At 41.8% G+C, this 20,080-nt stretch overlaps 1 protein-coding gene across 1 annotated transcript in view; it reads right to left on the reverse strand.

Annotated features, from left to right (window-relative positions):
• Window positions 1-20,080, reverse strand: part of LCP1 (lymphocyte cytosolic protein 1) — a 59,790-nt gene that overhangs the window by 25,083 nt on the left and 14,627 nt on the right. Inside the window, exons 2-6 of the mRNA XM_040425446.1 lie at window positions 6,308-6,394; window positions 4,392-4,555; window positions 3,571-3,700; window positions 1,596-1,728; window positions 1,238-1,319 (exon numbers count right to left, since the gene is read on the reverse strand). Coding sequence (XP_040281380.1) covers window positions 1,238-1,319; window positions 1,596-1,728; window positions 3,571-3,700; window positions 4,392-4,555; window positions 6,308-6,371 — 573 coding nt within the window. The 5' untranslated portion in view covers window positions 6,372-6,394. The remainder of the gene's footprint in view (window positions 1-1,237; window positions 1,320-1,595; window positions 1,729-3,570; window positions 3,701-4,391; window positions 4,556-6,307; window positions 6,395-20,080) is intronic.

Here is a 20,080-nt window from a genome sequence, read left to right on the forward strand (position 1 = left end):
CGGAAGGATGGATCCAGCATTCCTGTATTTTGAATGCCGGATCCGGCACTAATACATTCCTATGGAAAACAAATGCCAGATTCGGCATTCAGGCAAGTCTTCAGTTTTTTTTGTCCGGAGATAAAACCGTAGCATGCTGCGGTTTTATCTTTTGCCTGATCAGTCAAAATAACTGAACTGAAGACATCCTGATGCATCCTGAACGGAATGCTTTCCATTCAGAATGCATGGGGATAAAACTGATCAGTTCTTTTCCGGTATAGAGCCCCTAGGACGGAACTCTATGCCGGAAAAAAAAAAAACGCTAGTGTGAAAGTACCCTAAGATATTGATGACGCATGCTCAGGATAGGTCATCAATGTTTGAAGAGGCCCTCCAGTGAGCGATACAGCCTTTTCCTAGGTCAGTGACGTTACGGTCATCAGTCACAGCAGTTCAGTCCCATTCAAGTGAATGGGCCTGGGATGGAAAACCAAGCACACCTGCTATATGGTAAGCCTTAGGAAGTGCTGCTTTGCTTTCTCTTCAAACAGCTGATATCGGACCCCCACTGATCAGATACTGATATACTGATGACTTAACCTGAGCATAGGCGATCAGTATTAAACTCCCAGAAAGTACCATTGAATTGAGTAATAAATTAATTTAGCCATAGATGTTATACTTTTACCAAATATCGCACTACACGGTTCACACTGCACTGAAATGCGGGTAGACACTGAGATCATCCACTAATGTGCAAACAGATCCACCCAGAATCAGAAACTGTCTCATGGATTGACAGTTTAGAATTATTTTTGCAACCACATGAATACAAGGATAATGGCCTTGCTCTTTGTCTGGTCAATATAGTGGGCTACAATAGGGAATGAACATTCATAGGAACACATGATCATTGCTCGCTTGTTAGCTGCATTTACATGTAGGAATCATCAGGATGTACGGGGATGAATGATCGTTACTACAATTTTTTGTCCCATGCAGTCTCCTTGTTTTTTGGCAGCACATACCTGTTTACACAGGACAAAGTCCTGCTGACGATCGAGGACTTTAGGTGCTGTATGAAAGACGCGATCAACCACCAAACAAGCATTTGATCATTTGTCTGGTAATTAGCACCACCTTTACACAAGGCAGTTATTGGAAATGGAGACCTAATAGGAATGTTTATACCCCATATTTGCCCTGATCCTTGGCCCGTGTTACAGTGCCCTTAGTGGTAATCTATCCATTTTACCTGGATAGTGAAAGGAGTTAGCTTCTTTTTGTTGATGGCTCGTTCATCAATTGTGTCTGGAACTGAGAGGTTGATCATTTTGCTGGAAAAGAGATATACTGTTAGATTGTTCCTTCCTATGCATGTGATAGGATCTGGAATTCTACAATTTAATTGACATATTAATATTGTCCTTATATTCTAACATGCTTAGAATATTACCAGAAGTATTAATGGTCTCTCAATCTTTTTCCATACTGAACATGCCAGACAAAAAATGTTTATGGTCTTTGGGTTTCACCTCCAATTAGTTGACACATTTTTTAAATTAATAAACTAAACTAATGCACATAAAAGTAGAGAAAACAAATAAACTTACCAGAGGACGATCCCATCCCCTACTGCATTGAAGAGGTCATCTGTGTCTGGGTTCATAGAAATCACATGCTTGCAGTCTGGATCTTTTTCTAAGGCCTTATTAATCCAGTTTACAAAGGCATACTTTTCTTCTTCTGCAACGTGAAAATAAAGATACAAACTACGGTATATGATTATTTTTTACTTAAAGTGGTATTCCAATTGTAGCACGTTATCCCCTATCCCCTATTACTGCTCGCACACCCACCCATGGACAGGGACTCCATAGCCCAGGGGATCCCCCAAAATGAACAAAGTGGCAGGTCAAGCATGTGCATTCATCTCAAAGGAAGTTCTGGAGTACAGCACTTGACTATTTTTGAAATTTCCTTTGAGATTAATTATATTTCAGTGTGCATGCTCAACTGGACGCTCCTCCATTTCAGGGGCCTCACAGGGTGTGGGGTCCATTCTGATGATTGGTGGAGCGTTCTCCATACTTAAACAAGTTCTCTGGGGTTTTAAAATTGATAGCCTATCTTCAGGATAGATCGTCAATATGAGATCGGTGGGGGTCCATCTCCCAGCGCTCCTGCTGGGGCCCTCTGTGAGCACTTAAACCTCTTCCTAGGCCATGTGATGTCACATTCATTGGTCACTTGGCCTAAGAATAGCCCAGTCCAATCACTATCCAATGGATGGTGCTGTGCTTGGTAAGCTGTGAAGAAGCCAAGGCTTCCTCAAACAGTTGGTCAGCAGGGTTGCCAGGAGTTGGACCCCTACCAATCTCATATTGATCATCTATCCTGAACAAAGGCCATCAATATGAAAATTCCATATCTCTAAATCTCCATAGCTGAACCTAGAATGAGAAATAGGAGATGTTTAGTGAGAAGAGATTGACTTCCTCCATCTGTTGCATTACCAAAAGACTACTGAAGGAATACTGCATTATATGTGTGTTTAGCCTGTGCTGTAGCTCATTATGAGTTTACATGAACTGGATTCTATCACCATCTGTGTTCTGATAGGTGCAACAAAAGGGAAGGCAGTATGGAACAGGTTACATTTTTCTGTAGAAGGGCAGAGAACAGATTGATGGTAGCAGCACACTGTCTCAAGTATAAAATAGATGCAGAAGTCCATCCAGACAGGTCAACCCTCACCCATCTATAGTAAGTAGGTTTATGTTCCTGGAGGGATACACCAAATGGAAAAGGATTTAGGAAAACTAGAGGAATGGTCAAAAATCTGTCAACTAAAATTTTATGTTGATAAATGCAAGATAATGCACCTGGGGCGTAAAAACCCAAGAGCAGAATATAAAATCAGTGATACAGTCCTAACCTTAGTATCTGAGGAAAGGGATTTAGGGGTCATTATTTCAGAAGACTTAAAGGTAGGCAGACAATGTCATAGAGCAGCAGGAAATGCTAGCAGAATGCTTGGGTGTATAGGGAGAGGCATTACCAGAAGAAAAACTGCTACAAGAGGACATCATTTTAAATTAGAGGGGCAAAGGTTTAAAAGTAAGATCAGGAAGTATTACTTTACTGAGAGAGTAGTGGATGCATGGAATAGCCTTCCTGCAGAAGTGGTAGCTGCAAATACAGTGGAGGAGTTTAAGCATGCATGGGATAGGCATAAGGCCATCCTTCATATAAGATAGGGCCAAGGGCTATTCATAGTATTCAGTATATTGGGCAGACTAGATGGGCCAAATGGTTCTTATCTGCCGACACATTCTATGTTTCTATGTTTTATGTTTGTAAGTCCAGGAGTTCAGAAAAGTGGAAAAATTTCAAAAAGTCTCATGCTAACATCCGGTGTCTCTTTTTAGCTGGAACTTCCTGTCACTATGACCTGGGAGATAATATCTTAAAAATTTGTATATTTGTTATAGATCTCTAGACAAATTAATATATTCTACTTTCCAGCCATACCTTTAAGTACGGTAAATTTTATAAAGTAAGAAAATAATCAGTGAAAGCAGCTACCTGAATAGGAATGCTGGGTGCCCACACTGGACTGCTCAGACGTGCCACCAAGTGCACAAATACCTTCTTTCTTGTTTATGGCCTTTCTGAATGTTTTGGCCACATCTGAGCTCTTGAGGTCATGAATAACCTACAAAATGAAGAGAAAAAAATTGTTGTAAACCTATTATTTGATGGAATAAATTCAGGACAATAAAAAAAATATCACATTGTGAATGTGCTACAAAAACAGTACAAAAACACATATCCCTAGCAGCACAGACCTTTACATTGAAGATATATTGCTAATTTTATTTAATGTAAGGAAATGGGGTGATGATATGTGCATATAAAATCAGATCTAGTTAAATGTATAAGTAACATCTGCCATGATGTTCTCCTCATACCAAAACTGTTTGCATATTTCTTAAACAAAATGACTAAAGGGTATTGTGTGCCCAATACAAAAAAGGCCACTTTCATATGGTCATCAGTATTCAGTCCGTATTTTTCATCAATATTTGTAAGGCTAGTTTCACAGATGTCGGACTCCCACTGATCAGATTCTGATGACCTATCTCTGGACAAATTTTTCAACAACTTAGAAAACCCCTTTAATTACATGTCTCCACTAAAAAACTGATGACTTGGCATCAATGCCATGCCATGTGACTACACAAGGAATATTGAATAATAATTGGTACATACTGTAGATGGCTGATGATGGTGCTTACACAGTCAATCCATGAATTAGGAGCAGCTATTCATCTGCTGTAAACACTAAAACTGAAATACTGTATAATATCGTAATGGGTTTTTCCAATAATTCAGGGTGTACTTACTGTGATAAATTCATTGAAACTAATCTTCCCATCTCTGTTGGTATCTCCTGTTTCCATAAAACTGTGGATTATCTCTCGTAGTTTATACCCAGGGAGAGGCAGATTAGCAGCTTTGAACATGTCATTTAATTCATTAGGACTTATGTAACCGTTTCCATCAGTATCTAAAGAGAAAACAAACACCTTACCTGAAGAGGGAGCATAGTTTTGGCTAGGGGGATATATTTATAAAGGGGTTTTCCAGACCAGTGATGGCCAGTTCGCAGTGTTCGCCAACGAACACATGCAGGCTGCCATCTTTAGTAAGGTTAGACTCACCCGTCCGGTGATGCACAGGTAAGCCCTTACCTGTGCCTGTGCCGCGAGCCGGTCTGAAATCAAATGCAGTCACCGGGAGCAGGCAGTTCCAAAAACAGCCCGATGAAGGCCCCCGGTGGCTGTTCTCGGAACTGCCTGCTCCCGGTGACCGCATTTGATTTCAGACCGGCTCGCGGCACAGGCACAGGTAAGGGCTGTGTCTAACCTTACTAAAGATGGCAGCCCGCATGTGTTCATTGGCGAACACTGCGAACTGGTCATCACTGTTCCAGACTCCTGATATTGATGACCTTTCTTCAGGTTAAGTCATTAATATCTGATGGGCTAGGTTCTTGCACCCACTCCCCCATCAATTAGCTGTTCCCTACAGGTTATGGTGCCAGAATTAGCACTTTGATTGGAGCCAGAAGCCCATATCTATTCGAAGTGTAGTGGCTGTATGTAAAGTGAATGGGAGCTGAACTGCAGTAACCCGGCATGCCTTCTACACTTGAATAGAGATGTGCTTCTAGTTCCAATTAAAGTGCTAGTTCCATTGCCGTGAGCTGCAGTAAACAGCTGATCATGATGGTGCGGGATATTGGACCCTCAGTGATCAGGTATTGATGATATACTGAGGATAGGGCATCACCATCAAGAGCCTAAGAAACCCTTCAATACCTGATGGTGAATGGGATATGACAAAGTCAAGGAACACTGACAATGGTCAGTGGCTACATTATAGTTTGTGCATGACATTGTCTCACTTCAGCAAATGGCATTTATCATGTAGAGAAAGTTAACACAAGGCACTTACTAATGTACTGTTATTATCTATATTGCCTCCTTTGCTGGCTGGATTCATTTTTCCATCAAATTATACACTGCTCATGTCCAGGGGGTTACAACCACCTACAATCCAGCAGCAGTGGCCATGCTTGCACACTATAGGAAAAAGCACCAGAGAGGCCGGTGCTTTTTCCTATAGTGTGCAAGCATGGCCACCACTGATGGATTGCAGGGTGGTTGTAACCCCTGGATAAAAGCAGTATACAATGTGATGGAAAAACGAATCAAGCCAACAGAGACAATATGGGCAATCAAAATTAGTAAGTGCCTTGTATTAACTTTCTCTACATGATAAATGCCGTTTGCTGAAGTGAGGCAACCCCTTTAAAATTAAAAATAGCAACTGTTTGCCATACTTTAAAGTTTTTTCTGTTCAATCAATGATGACCAATATTTCAGCTTTCAAAAGTTCAGTTCGCACCAAGTTTTATTCTTCTGTTGGAGTCGGTATTCCTCCGGAGCATTTCCCAAAGTTTACTTCCTACAGAAACCACTGCATAGACATAACTTGGCACATCTCGACCATTGAGTCCTATTGTACACAATTATATATTGTGTAGTTCCTTATACATTTGAATACGTAAGGGCAGCAGATCACGTTTTTCCATGCTATAAAAAATGTATGATGAAGCTCCTAATAAATATGTACTGAACATTGTTTAATATGGTGGCCCACAGAAATTTTTAGTATTACTAAAGTCTTGTATTACAAAATATTCTCACAGCATTTGTGGTTTTGTGGTTCATAAACAAGTGAAGAAATATCTTACCGATTTTGCTAAATGCCTCCCTGAGCTCCTCCATTTCCTCATCTGTGATTGGTCTAGGCTCCATGATGCCTTATATTCAGTTCTGCCCTAGATATAATACATGATGGTTAGTTGTTTCTTATAATAACTAAGCAAGATAGGTCAGTGATTGGCACTTTATCTTTGCAACACCAGGGTCCTGGGTTGAAATCTAACTAAAGACAACATCATGTTCTTCTTATGATCATATGGGTTTCCTCTGAGTACTCTCACACAACATCGAGGGTCATTTATGATGCTGCCTATATTAGGCATATTTCAGGCACAGATTACGGCGCAACAGTCAGTTGCACACAATCTGCAATATCTCCCCACTCACGCCAGGTCCAAAAAATTGGGCATGGTGTGGGTGGGGAAGGGGACGGGCCAGCTGCTTTAGGCGTAGAAAAAGGTCTAAAGGTAAGACAACTCAGAAGCTGTCTTACATTTAGAACTGGCGGAGGATCCGCCAAAGTTATGAAAAGGCCTCTTCTTAACTTCGGCAGAACCACTGCCAGCTCAGGGGTTTATTAAGACCGGTCTTAATAAATGTGCCCCATGATGATGTTAATAGGCTTAAAGTGTTTGATATAGGGAATTAAAATACCCCACTGAGGAGAGTGAGTGATGATTGACAACCTCCATTCATAGCTGAGGAATATGTTGATGTTATATAAACAACCTGTATAAATGAGTAACAAAATATTAATACATTATTTTAGGATGTAAAATATAAAACAAAAGTTTGGGCCCACACAGTACATTTTGGGAGAATTTCTATATTTGTTTTTGCCTAGAAATGAGCAAATTGATTCAAAATTAATTGTATTAGTTATGAATTTCTCAAAAATTCATCTGCCAAACAAATCCAAAGTTTTGGCAATTTGTTTTGGACAAAATATGCAAAAATGACGCCAGTGCTACTTTACTATGAAAATTGGTGGGTAAAATGACAGGCAGGATGAAGATGGAGGATCACATGACACTGGGAGAGGGATACTTGCCCTGAGACACTTACAGACAGCTTGATCAGTCAATCAGGTGCAGGATTCAAGCAGGTCTATTCTGTGTTCAACTTGTGACCTGAAAGCATGTGTCATGACTGTGTCTAACAAAAAGGTATTAGGCTACTTTCACACTAGTGGCAAGGAACTCCGGAAGGCTGTTCCGGCGGGTGAACAGCTTGTCGGATCCGTGTTGCCCCCGGACTACTGCTCCAGCCCCCCTGACTATAATAGGGGCGGGCTGGAGTTCCGGCGGCAGCACGGCAAACATGCCGAGAGGAGGCCGGAATAAAACTATGACATGTCGTAGTTTTATTCCAGCCGCCTCTCGGCATGTTTGCAGCGCTGCCGCCAGAACTCCGGCCTGCCCCCAATGGGGCCGGAGAGGTAGGGGGCCGGAGCGGTAGTCCGGGAGCACGTGTAATCTAGCGGCAGCACGGATCTGACAGGCTGTTCACCCGCCGGAACAGCCTGCTGGAGTTCCTTACCGCTAGTGTGAAAGTACCCTTACAGATACAAGCCAGTAATCTAGCTATGCTATAGACACTACAAGGAGATATAATTGGTTACATTTTAGGGTTTTATTGGGGAAAGCAGAGTATAGAGAGTGAGGAACTAGTAACTCTCAGTTGTCTGTTGTTTCATACTTGCTGGCAAGTTCTTACTAATTTTCATTAGTGAACCATGTCAATGGTATTTTACTGTAAAATTTTTATATGATGTCCCTAATGCCATAATAAAACTTTTTCTAATATACTTTATTAATTAATAGCACCGTTCACTTAAAACTGAGTTCTCTGTACACCGCTGACAGTTCAGCAGTGTACGTAGCAGGGACTGTGAAGTTTATGGATCGGGCCGCATAAGCAGGGAGTATGGGCAAGGACCACATATTGCTGCTCCTGCCCGTGCCCCCCGGAGGAATACTTAATCCTGGTGTAGCACATGGGTTCTCTGTAACCATGTGCTATGCCAGGATTAGCTGAGCGGAGTGGGCTCCTGCTTCTGCTCGCTCCGCTAAGCTAGGACAACTACATGTCAGCTCTTAGCTTAGAGGAGCAGGCAGAAGCAGGAGCCGGCTCCGCTCAGCTAATCCTGGCATAGTACATGGGTATAGGAGTTAGTAAACCTCCGGGGAAGGCATGGGCAGGAGCAGCAATATGCGCTCCTGCCTCTACAAACTGCTGCTGCAGGCCCATTCATAAAATGTATACTGCCCGTACTCCGTACACTGCTGAGCAGTCAGCGGTGTACAGAAATGTCTGTTTGCGACTGTGAATTAGGGGGCAAAAAGTATAATAAAAATACTAAATTAATTAATAAAGTATATTAGAAACACTTTTATTAGGGCAATAGGGACATCTTATTAAAATTTTACACAAAGGTTTAGGTTCTCTTTAAGTTAACATGTAGGTACAGCAAAAAAACATTTTACTGCAAAAACTGCATTACTAAACCCAATGAATACTGCACAGCCATGCTTTTAGACCCTTGTTATCAAAGCAAAATGGGGGAATGTTTTCCTGTTGCCAAAGGGGAGGCCAAATAGTTTTATCACCAGGACACACTGTGTACACAGGTTGCCACAGCTTTCGGCACGCAGACGCCTGCACCTGCATGTACTGGAGGCCCCTCTCCACCTCCCAAGTCACCTGCGACACATTGTCTCCACTACTGCAAGCAACAGAAGCTGCAGCAGCCAATTTTGTATAATAAACATGATAGAGCATGTTTTTTTATGTGCTGCACCAGGCAGTCACAAAATCAGAAATGGAGACGTACCACCTGAACAGCAAGATCCAGTCATACCTGGACTGTGGTCTCTTTCACCGGCACATACCATGTTCCCTGACCCCATGGACTACTGGGCAGGCAGACTAGAAGAGTGGCCAGAATTGGCTTTGTTTGCTTTCTTTATAATGTCTTGTTTAGCCTCCAGTGTCATCTCAGAAGGGGTTTTCACCATGGTAAGTAGTGTCGTCACAACCAAATGAACAAAATTGTCTTTTGCCAGTGTACAAAACATAACTTTTTTCAAAATGAATGAGGCATGGATCCAGGGGGATATTTACACTATTCTGGCTGAGTCTAATGAATAGATCTGCTATTTATCATCAGCCCCATCATGCCACTGCTGCTGTCTGCCTGCCTTCCATAATTTTCCATATGTATAGCTTCTGTTGATGCTACTGCCACAAATGCTATTCTCTGCTGCTAATCCCTCTTCTTCCACTTCCATTACCCTTACTAACACTACCATTAGCCCTACACAACCACCACTACTACTACTCCACACACATATCTACTGCCTGGTCTGTTTCATGCTGTGCTGTTACTGCTGCTGCTACTATTGCTGACAGTTATTACCCCTACACATAACCCATTCCACATCCAGACTGTACTTCTGCTCCCAAACAAAAGGGAGAAGTTTTTCAGAATTGTTCAACTTCAGAGTAAGCCAATTGACAATTAACAAGTGTGTATAAATAAAAGTTTTCTGCTTCTGTTCACTCATAATTTTTGGACGCTTGTGCAGAACAAGCTACTGTTTCTTATGACACTAACATGTGTGTGTATACACAGGGACAAGGATATGGAAGCTTGGTCCCAACAAGCCACGGCTTTTTCCAATAACACCAGGTGTGTATAAACACCATCTGCGATAAAGGACAATTTTTTAAAGGGCTTCTGTCACCCCACTAAAGTCATATATTTTTTTTTGGGCTAGTTAAATTCCTTATACTGCGATATATGAATATATAATGCTCTTACTCACTTTCCTTCAGCAGTTTCTTAAAAAAACGGACTTTTATAATATGTAAATGAGCTCTCTACCAGCAAGTAGGGCGGCTACTTGCTGGTAGCAGCCGCATCCTCCTTTCATAAAGACGCCCCCTCCTCATGTTGATTGACAGGGCCACCGAACGCGCTCGTCCTCTGGCTGGCCCTGTCTGCGTTCAAAATCTGGCGCCTACGCCATACCTGTCTTCAGTCGGAAGTGAGTAAGTGAGTAAGAGCATTATATATTCATATATCGCAGTATAAGGAATTTAACTAGCCCCAAAAAAATAATGACTTTAGTGGGGTGACAGAAGCCCTTTAAATGTTTCTGATATTAAAAAGCATAACAAATGTGACTGCACATTGTTTTTAAACACGTTTGTTTCTTAACACTAACAACCATGCATTTACCCATAGCTATATATGTCAGTGCCATTCTGAGATTATTTGTTATTGCTGTCATTACGTTAAAGAGGGCAGGTTAGGGCGATAGAAAGAGTAAAAATATGTAAAAAAAAAATTTTAAGAGAGAATGGCAAGATATAAAAAATCTAGGTCTCAGATAGTCATGTACAAATCTTTAGGTAAACTATTTGATTTGGCCACAAATCAAATTTTTTGAAAATTTAAAAGAAATGGACACTTAGTTAATTTCAAGAAGTTTGCTTATCTCTATTTTTATCCAAAAGTGGAGATCCAAAAATAGGAGAGCTATAAGCCTTTCCTTTACAATTTTTTTTATGTGTAGGACACATTGCTAGTTTAGTATAAATAAAAACATACATAACATAAAAATGTTTAATTGTATCAAAATATCTTTTCACAAAATAACATTTTCAGCTCTCATGTAGTCTGACAGATTCTGAAAAGTTGATGACATATTCCATACTCATCCTAGGTCAATCATTGCCATCAGGCAGAAATTGGTGCAGTAATTGGAGGTCAGTATGCTTGCCAAATCAAGATATGGAGACAGCATAAGGATAAAATGCTCCTTTCAGCAATCCCTGTTTGTAGACCAAACCCTAGTCCCATTTTGCGAAGGCTAGAATGAATGCTAAGAAGTATGAGAATTCTATTACTGCAAGGTGAAGCGTGTTTCAGCTATAACAACTCATGTATCTTTATATACTAATAGAAAAGCCACTAAAATCATTGTCTTGACTGCGCTTTATTTCCTGCATCTAAAGCGTGCTGTAAAGAACATAGATATCGTGCACGCCTAGTGCAGTATCAACCTGTAGCGTGCTCTCCTTCAATTCATTTGAGCTCTGTTGGCACAAGCAGAGGTAAAATATAGAGTAGGTGCAGCATATATATGGAGTCTGCCTTCCCTAAATTCACTGAAGGCCTGCTAGCACCAAAAGAGGTAGCATCTAGCATAGGTTACCACCGAAAAGAGGTCACATAGCAGTGGTGGTCTAGAGATAAATGATTTTGATCAAAATATATTTGCTAAGTACTACATTTTATATAGTGAATTGAGCAGTAGTTCATATATTCTATGTTTGCAGAGTGATGTTTCATTGTGCCTGGTTCTGTAAAGACTAAAGATATATTACCACACCTATACATTTTTGTGAGGCTAGTTCATCTTTAGATACATACAGTATATGTCTAAGAACAAGCGTGAACAAAAAATAAATAAGTTATGAGGCATGGAAAAGGATGGCTTGGAAATTATTATGTTATTATTGAAAATACACTAATCAGCTATAATATTTATGCTGGGCTCCTCAGCAGCCACAAAGCAGCCAAGGCGCTATCGCAACATTCACAACTTTCATTACTTGCGATCATTGCACCAAGTGAGACTTGGCAGATTCCATAGCATCTGCTTTATGGATGGGAGGTGAGTTTCTATACTAATTCCTATAAAAATGACATCAAGACTGTCAAAGGAATGAATAGAGACTATTGAACCACACAACAGAAGCTATATGATCCACCAGGGGTCACTTGAGTTAATGGCCACAAGTAGAAAATTATGTAAATATATCAATTATTTACTATGTTTTTTTTTTAACAATTGATCATTGTATACCAGTGGATTTACAAACATTGTGGACAAAAATATTTTTTCTGGGAGTGCCTTTAAAAGTTTCTGCTGCTAATGTCTTGGTCCCAGATACCTTCAGAAGACCTTCAGAGGTCTTGTTGTGCCCATGTCCAAATACATCAGTGCTTTTGTACCAAGACAAGCGCCACTTACACAACACTAATGTTTTTTGTTTTTCAAAATATTTTTTCTAACAATTTATAAACATGTCAAATGGGATAGTGTATGAATGGAGAAAACAATGTTGGTGAGTTCTGAGGATGTTTGGCTTCAAAGGCCAATAATTTTGGTCAATTATTTAGAGGAAGTTCAGGTTCAGGACATAAGCAAGATCAGGATCCTGGAGACCCAAAATAGAGGTAAGAATAGAGATTAAGACTATGACTTTTGTCTAAGCAGAATATACAAGGTGTGTTATTTGCTGTTCTTATTTACTGTTCTAAATTATTAATGTACAGTAGAATTGAAGAGGGGAAAGGTTGAGGTAGGAAGGAGGTGTGTTAATAAAGAAGAACATTTCAGACCACATGGGTTTGTTGTCATTAAATCACATTGGTTCATCACCTGTGATGGTTCTTTCTAGGTAGCAGATTGGGTCACTGTCACTAGTGGGGTACCTCAGGGGTCAGTATTGGGCCCTATTCTCTTCAATATATTTATTAATGATCTTGTAGAAGGCTTGCATAGTAAAATATAAATTTTCACAGATGACACTAAACTGTGTAAAGTAATTTACACTGAAGAGGACAGTATACTACTACAGAGGGATCTGGATAGATTGGAGGCTTGGGCAGATAAGTGGCAGATGAGGTTTAACACTGACAAATGTAAAGTTATGCACATGGAAGGAATACTGCAAGTCACCCGTACATACTAAATGGTAAAACACTCGGTAACACTGACATGGAAAAGGATCTAGGAATTTTAATAAACAGCAAACTAAGCTGTAGAAACCAGTGTCAGGCAGCTGCTGCCAAGGCCAATAAGATAATGGGTTGCATCAAAAGGGGCATAGATGCCCGTGATAAGAACATAGTCCTACCACTTTACAAATCGCTAGTCAGCCCACACATGGAGTACTGTGTACAGTTCTGGGCTCCTGTGAACAAGGCAGACATAGCAGAGCTTGAGAGGGTCCAGAGGAGGGCAACTAAAGTAATAACTGGAATGGGGCAACTACAGTACCCTGAAAGATTATCAAAATTAGGGTTATTCACTTTAGAAAAAAGACGACTGAGGGGAGATCTAATTACTATGTATAAATATATCAGGGGTCAGTACAGAGATCTATCCCATCATCTATTTATCCCCAGGACTGTGACTGTGACGAGGGGACATCCTCTGCGTCTGGAGGAAAGAAGGTTTGTACACAAACATAGAAGAGGATTCTTTACGGTAAGAGCAGTGAGACTATGGAACTCTCTGCCTGAGGAGGTGGTGATGATGAGTACAATAAAGGAATTCAAGATGGGCCTGGGTGTATTTCTGGAGTGTAATAATATTACAGGCTATAGCTATTAGAGAGGGGTCATTGATCCAGGGAGTTTTTCTGATTGCCTAATTGGAGTCGGGAAGGAATTTTATATTCCCCTAAAGTGGGGAAAATTGGCTTCTTCCTCACAGTTTTTTTTTTTGCCTTCCTCTGGATCAACTTGCAGGATAACAGGCCGAACTGGATGGACAAATGTCTTTTTTCGGCCTTATGTACTATGTTACTAAATTGTGGTTTGAAAACATTTATAAAATACTGGATTTAATATGGCTTAGAAGAATCGGAATTATGGTTTTCTACATGTCAAAAAAATTGTAATGAAGCATTAACCCAATACATTCATAATCTCCATTCACACGAGCCAATAATCATCCAGATTATCCGCAACGTCAGTTCCTGCGAAGGTCATTCCCAACAATCTGCCCAGGTAAATGTGCCGCCGATCACCAGATGAAACAGCAAAACGCTCGGGTGATCCTGTTTTTCATGCAGGCACCACCGATTGTAGTTTCTGGGCAGCAGATTGTGTGGTATAAACAGTGATCTGCTTCTCAGAAACCATGAATCTGTAAAAGGACGACCTTGTCCTCATACAGTGAAGGAGATCGCTGCATGTAAATATAGCGGTCTCCTTCACTGTACAAACAGAGGACTGGAACAGGAGGAACAGAATCGCCCCGTCTAAATCTACCTTTAGAAGGAATGCCAGTTTTTCTAGGAACAGATGAAGAGTTGGATGTGTTGGCTCCAGCAATGTTTAGAGGATGGTTTTGAGGGCTGCTGCTGGAATACTAAAAAGTAGCTTTTTCTGTACTGGATGAACTCGGGGGGTATTTGGCCAAAAGGAGCCTAACCAGGAGTGCGTGTTCTATTATAGGACAAATATGTTTTTGAGTAGAGCTGTATTCATTGTGCCAGAAGGACTGGATTATCAGGGAGACCCAGAGGCATAATATTACAGTTATAGCTAATCTCTGTATAATAATGGGTCCAGGGGCGTAACGATCGCGGTCGCAGGGAGTGCGACTGCGACCGGGCCCGGCGGGGGGAGGGGGCCCGCTGTACTAACATGTAATGAAGCGCTGTGAAGGGGCCCGGCATGAAGTACAGTGACAATGCCGGGCCCCGTCAGGGCGCTCCATTACATGTTTAATATGAGGCAAGGTGGGGGAGGTTTGCGCAGAGGGGGTGGGAGGAAGAGGGAGGACGCGCGCACTCACTCACATACACTCGGCCCGGCAGTTCTTGTCACTGCCGGGCTGTCTCCAGATCATCAGTGAAGCAGGAGCTCTAGCGCTCCCTCTGCTGGCCGCACATCGGGCTGCTGGCTGTGGGAGGAGCTCTGAAGGCCCGGGAAACTGCCTTTAGTACAGCCAGCAGTGCGATGTCAGTGTGGCAGCGCAACATCAGGGAAGAGGGTAAGTATGTGTTTTTTTTTATTTTCCTAACACTGCAGACTGGGGGGGAAGGGGGGGGGGGGGTTGATGGGCACAACTAGAGTGAGGGGGCACAAAAGTGGGCATCTCTACTGAGGGGGCACCTAATCTGCCATAACTACTGTGAGGGGGGCACATAATCTGGCATAACCACTGTGAGGGGCACATATGTGGGCATATCTAATGTGAGGGGCACATAATCTGGCATAACCACTGTAGGGGGGCACATATCTGGCATAACTACTGTGAGGGGGGCACATATAAAGGCATAACTATGAGATGGCACATATAAAGGCATAACTACTGTGAGGGGGGCACATAATCTGGCATAACCACTGTGAGGGGCACATATGTGGGCATATTTAATGTGAGGGGCACATAATATGGCATAACCACTGTAGGGGGCACATATCTGGTCATAACTACTGTGAGGGGCACATAGTCTGGCATAACTACTGTGAGGGGGAACATATCTGGCCATATCCACTGTGAGGGGCACATATCTGGGCATAACTACTGTGAGTGGGCACATATCTGGGCATAACCACTGTGAGCGGGCACATATCTGGGCATAACCACTGTGAGGGGCACATATCTGGGCATATCCACTGTGAGGGGCACATATCTGGCATAAATACCGTGAGGGGGCATATATTTGGCATAACTACTGTTAGGGGGCACATATTTGGCATAACTACTGTGAGGGGCACATATCTGGGCATAACTACTGTGACAGGAACAAAGGTGGGCATAACTGCTGTGAGGGGCCACAAGAAGGACATAACTTTTGTGAAGGGACCACAAGGTGGGCTTAATTACTGTGAAAGGCCACAAGATGGGCATTACTACTGTGAGGGGCCACAATGTGGACATTAGTACTGTGTGGTAGCACTTAGGGGAAATGTCCTAAATTACCCTGCTATACATTGGCATAGCTCAGTCTACCAGGCCAGCAGAGCGCCCCCAGCTGGTAGTTTCACAGGGGTAGTCACCATCCCTTCCTTATGTGATTATTCTTTTTTTTTCTATCACCACAGGGACCTTGTTCTGGATCCAGCGGACATAACACCGACGCCAGTGACACCCTGGATGAGGTAGGACCAGATTTTATTAGGATTGGGTGAGTGTAGCCTTGCATTGGGCTCTTTCACACGAGCGGATCCCGTGTGGCTAATCTGCTGTGTGAAAGAGAGCCAAGCCCCGCTCCGGACAGCAGAGACACCGAGCAGTAACATGATTGATAATGCTCCATGCCTCTCTATGATCGTTTTGCTACAAAATCACGGTGATCACTTTATCTCCCTGTGATTTTTTAGTAAAAAGGTCACAGAGAGGCACGGAGCATTATCAATCGTGTTACTGCTCCGTGTCTCTGCTGTCCGGAATGGGGCTTGGCCCTCATTCACGCAGCGGACTAGCCACACGGGAAAGCCATTAGTAAGAAAATCTGCCGCTTCTTTATAAAAATCGGGGGGTAGGGGGGCCCCGATACAAAGTTTGCACTGGGGCCCATAACACTCTAGTTACGCCACTGAATGGGTCACATGGACTTTTTTTAATAGATTAGGAATAGGATGCATTATTTGCATATAGGGAAATAATACATATAGTTAAATGTACGCATAGTATCATGCCCATACTGATAATCTTCCCTACGCTGGGCTGGGCTGGCCAAGGGGACATGATTAACCACCTCAGCCCCCAGTGCTTAAACACCCTGAAAGACCAGGCCACTTTTTACACTTCTGACCTACACTACTTTCACCGTTTATTGCTCGGTCATGCAACTTACCACCCAAATGAATTTTACCTCCTTTTCTTCTCACTAATAGAGCTTTCATTTGGTGGTATTTCATTGCTGCTGACATTTTTACTTTTTTTGTTATTAATCGAAATTTAACGATTTTTTTTGCAAAAAAATGACATTTTTCACTTTCAGTTGTAAAATTTTGCAAAAAAAACGACATCCATATAGAAATTTTGCTCTAAATTTATAGTTCTACATGTCTTTGATAAAAAAAAAATGTTTGGGTAAAAAAAAAATGGTTTGGGTAAAAGTTATAGCGTTTACAAACTATGGTACAAAAATGTGAATTTCCGCTTTTTGAAGCAGCTCTGACTTTCTGAGCACCTGTCATGTTTCCTGAGGTTCTACAATGCCCAGACAGTACAAACACCCCACAAATGACCCCATTTCTGAAAGTACACACCCTAAGGTATTCGCTGATGGGCATAGTGAGTTCATAGAACTTTTTATTTTTTGTCACAAGTTAGCGGAAAATTATGATTTATTTATTTTTATTTTTTTTTCTTACAAAGTCTCATATTCCACTAACTTGTGACAAAAAATAAAAAGTTCTATGAACTCACTATGCCCATCAGCGAATACCTTGGGGTCTCTTCTTTCCAAAATGGGGTCACTTGTGGGGTAGTTATACTGCCCTGGCATTCTAGGGGCCCAAATGTGTGGTAAGGAGTTTGAAATCAAATTCTGTAAAAAATTACCTGTGAAATCCGAAAGGTGCTCTTTGGAATATGGGCCCCTTTGCCCACCTAGGCTGCAAAAAAGTGTCACACATCTGGTATCTCCGTACTCAGGAGAAGGTGGGGAATGTGTTTTGGGGTGTCATTTTATATATACCCATGCTGGGTGAGAGAAATATCTTGGCAAAAGACAACTTTTCCCATTTTTTTATACAAAGTTGTCATTTGACCAAGATATTTATCTCACCCAGCATGGGTATATGTAAAAAGACACCCCAAAACACATTCCTCAACTTCTCCTGAGTACGGGGATACCAGATGTGTGACACTTTTTTGCAGCCTAGGTGGGCAAAGGGGCCCATATTCCAAAGAGCACCTTTCGGATTTCACTCCTCATTTTTTCCTGAATTTGATTTCAAACTCCTTACCACACATTTGGGCCCCTAGAATACCAGGGCAGTATAACTACCCCACAAGTGACCCCATTTTGGAAAGAAGACACCCCAAGGTATTCCGTGAGGGGCATGGCGAGTTCCTAGAATTTTTTATTTTTTGTCACAAGTTAGTGGAAAATGATGATTTTTTTTTTTTTTTTTTTTCATACAAAGTCTCATATTCCACAAACTTGTGACAAAAAATAAAAACTTCCATGAACTCACTATGCCCATCAGCGAATACCTTGGGGTCTCTTCTTTCCAAAATGGGGTCACTTGTGGGGTAGTTATACTGCCCTGGCATTCTAGGGGCCCAAATGTGTGGTAAGTAGGTAAATGACCTGTGAAATCCGAAAGGTGCTCTTTGGAATGTGGGCCCCTTTGCCCACCTAGGCTGCAAAAAAGTGTCACACATCTGGTATCTCTGTATTCAGGAGAAGTTGAGGAATGTGTTTTGGGGTGTCATTTTACATATACCCATGCTGGGTGAGATAAATATCTTGGTCAAATGCCAACTTTGTATAAAAAAAATGGGAAAAGTTGTCTTTTGCCAAGATATTTCTCTCACCCAGCATGGGTATATGTAAAATGACACCCCAAAACACATTCCCCAACTTCTCCCGATTACGGAGATACCAGATGTGTGACACTTTTTTGCAGCCTAGGTGGGCAAAGGGGCCCATATTCAAAAGAGCACCTTTCGGATTTCACAGGTCATTTTTTACAGAATTTGATTTCAAACTCCTTACCACACATTTGGGCCCCTAGAATGCCAGGGCAGTATAACTACCCCACAAGTGACCCCATTTTGGAAAGAAGAGACCCCAAGGTATTCGCTGATGGGCATAGTGAGTTCATGGAACTTTTTATTTTTTGTCACAAGTTAGTGGAATATGAGACTTTGTATGAAAAAAAATAAAAATAAAAAAATAAGCATTTTCCACTAACTTGTGACAAAAAATAAAAAATTCGAGGAACTCGCCATGCCCCTCACGGAATACCTTGGGGTGTCTTCTTTCCAAAATGGGGTCACTTGTGGGGTAGTTATACTGCCCTGGCATTTTCCAGGGGCCCTGGACCTGTGAAATCCTAAAGGTGCTCTTTGGAATATGGGCCCCTTTGCCCACCTAGGCTGCAAAAAAGTGTCACACATGTGGTATCGCCGTATTCAGGAGAAGTTGGGGAATGTGTTTTGGGGTGTCATTTTACATATACCCATGCTGGGTGAGAGAAATATCTTGGCAAAAGACAACTTTTCCCATTTTTTTATACAAAGTTGGCATTTGACCAAGATATTTCTCTCACCCAGCATGGGTATATGTAAAATGACACCCCAAAACACATTCCCCAACTTCTCCTGAGTACGGCGATACCAGATGTGTGACACTTTTTTGCAGCCTAGATGCGCAAAGGTGCCCAAATTCCTTTTAGGAGGGCATTTTTAGACATTTGGATACCAGACTTCTTCTCACGCTTTGGGGCCCCTAGAATGCCAGGGCAGTATAAATACCCCACATGTGACCCCATTTTGGAAAGAAGACACCCCAAGGTATTCAATGAGGGGCATGGCGAGTTCATCGAAATTTTTTTTTTTTGCCACAAGTTAGCGGAAATTGATATTTTTAATTTTTTTCTCACAAAGTCTCCCGTTCCGCTAACTTGGGACAAAAATTTCAATCTTTCATGGACTCAATATGCCCCTCACGGAATACCTGGGGGTGTCTTCTTTCCGAAATGGGGTCACATGTGGGGTATTTATACTGCCCTGGCATTCTAGGGGCCCTAAAGCGTGAGAAGAAGTCTGGAATATAAATGTCTAAAAAATTTTACGCATTTGGATTCCGTGAGGGGTATGGGGAGTTCATGTGAGATTTTATTTTTTGACACAAGTTAGTGGAATATGAGACTTTGTAAGAAAAAAAAAAAAAAATTCCGCTAACTTGGGCCAAAAAAATGTCTGGAGCCTTACAGAGGGGTGATCAATGACAGGGGGGTGATCAATGACAGGGGGGTGATCAGGGAGTCTATATGGGGTGATCACCACAGTCATTGATCATGCCCCTGT

This window comes from Bufo bufo, chromosome 3 (genome assembly GCF_905171765.1).
Source record: "Bufo bufo chromosome 3, aBufBuf1.1, whole genome shotgun sequence".
NCBI classification, from domain to species: domain Eukaryota; kingdom Metazoa; phylum Chordata; class Amphibia; order Anura; family Bufonidae; genus Bufo; species Bufo bufo.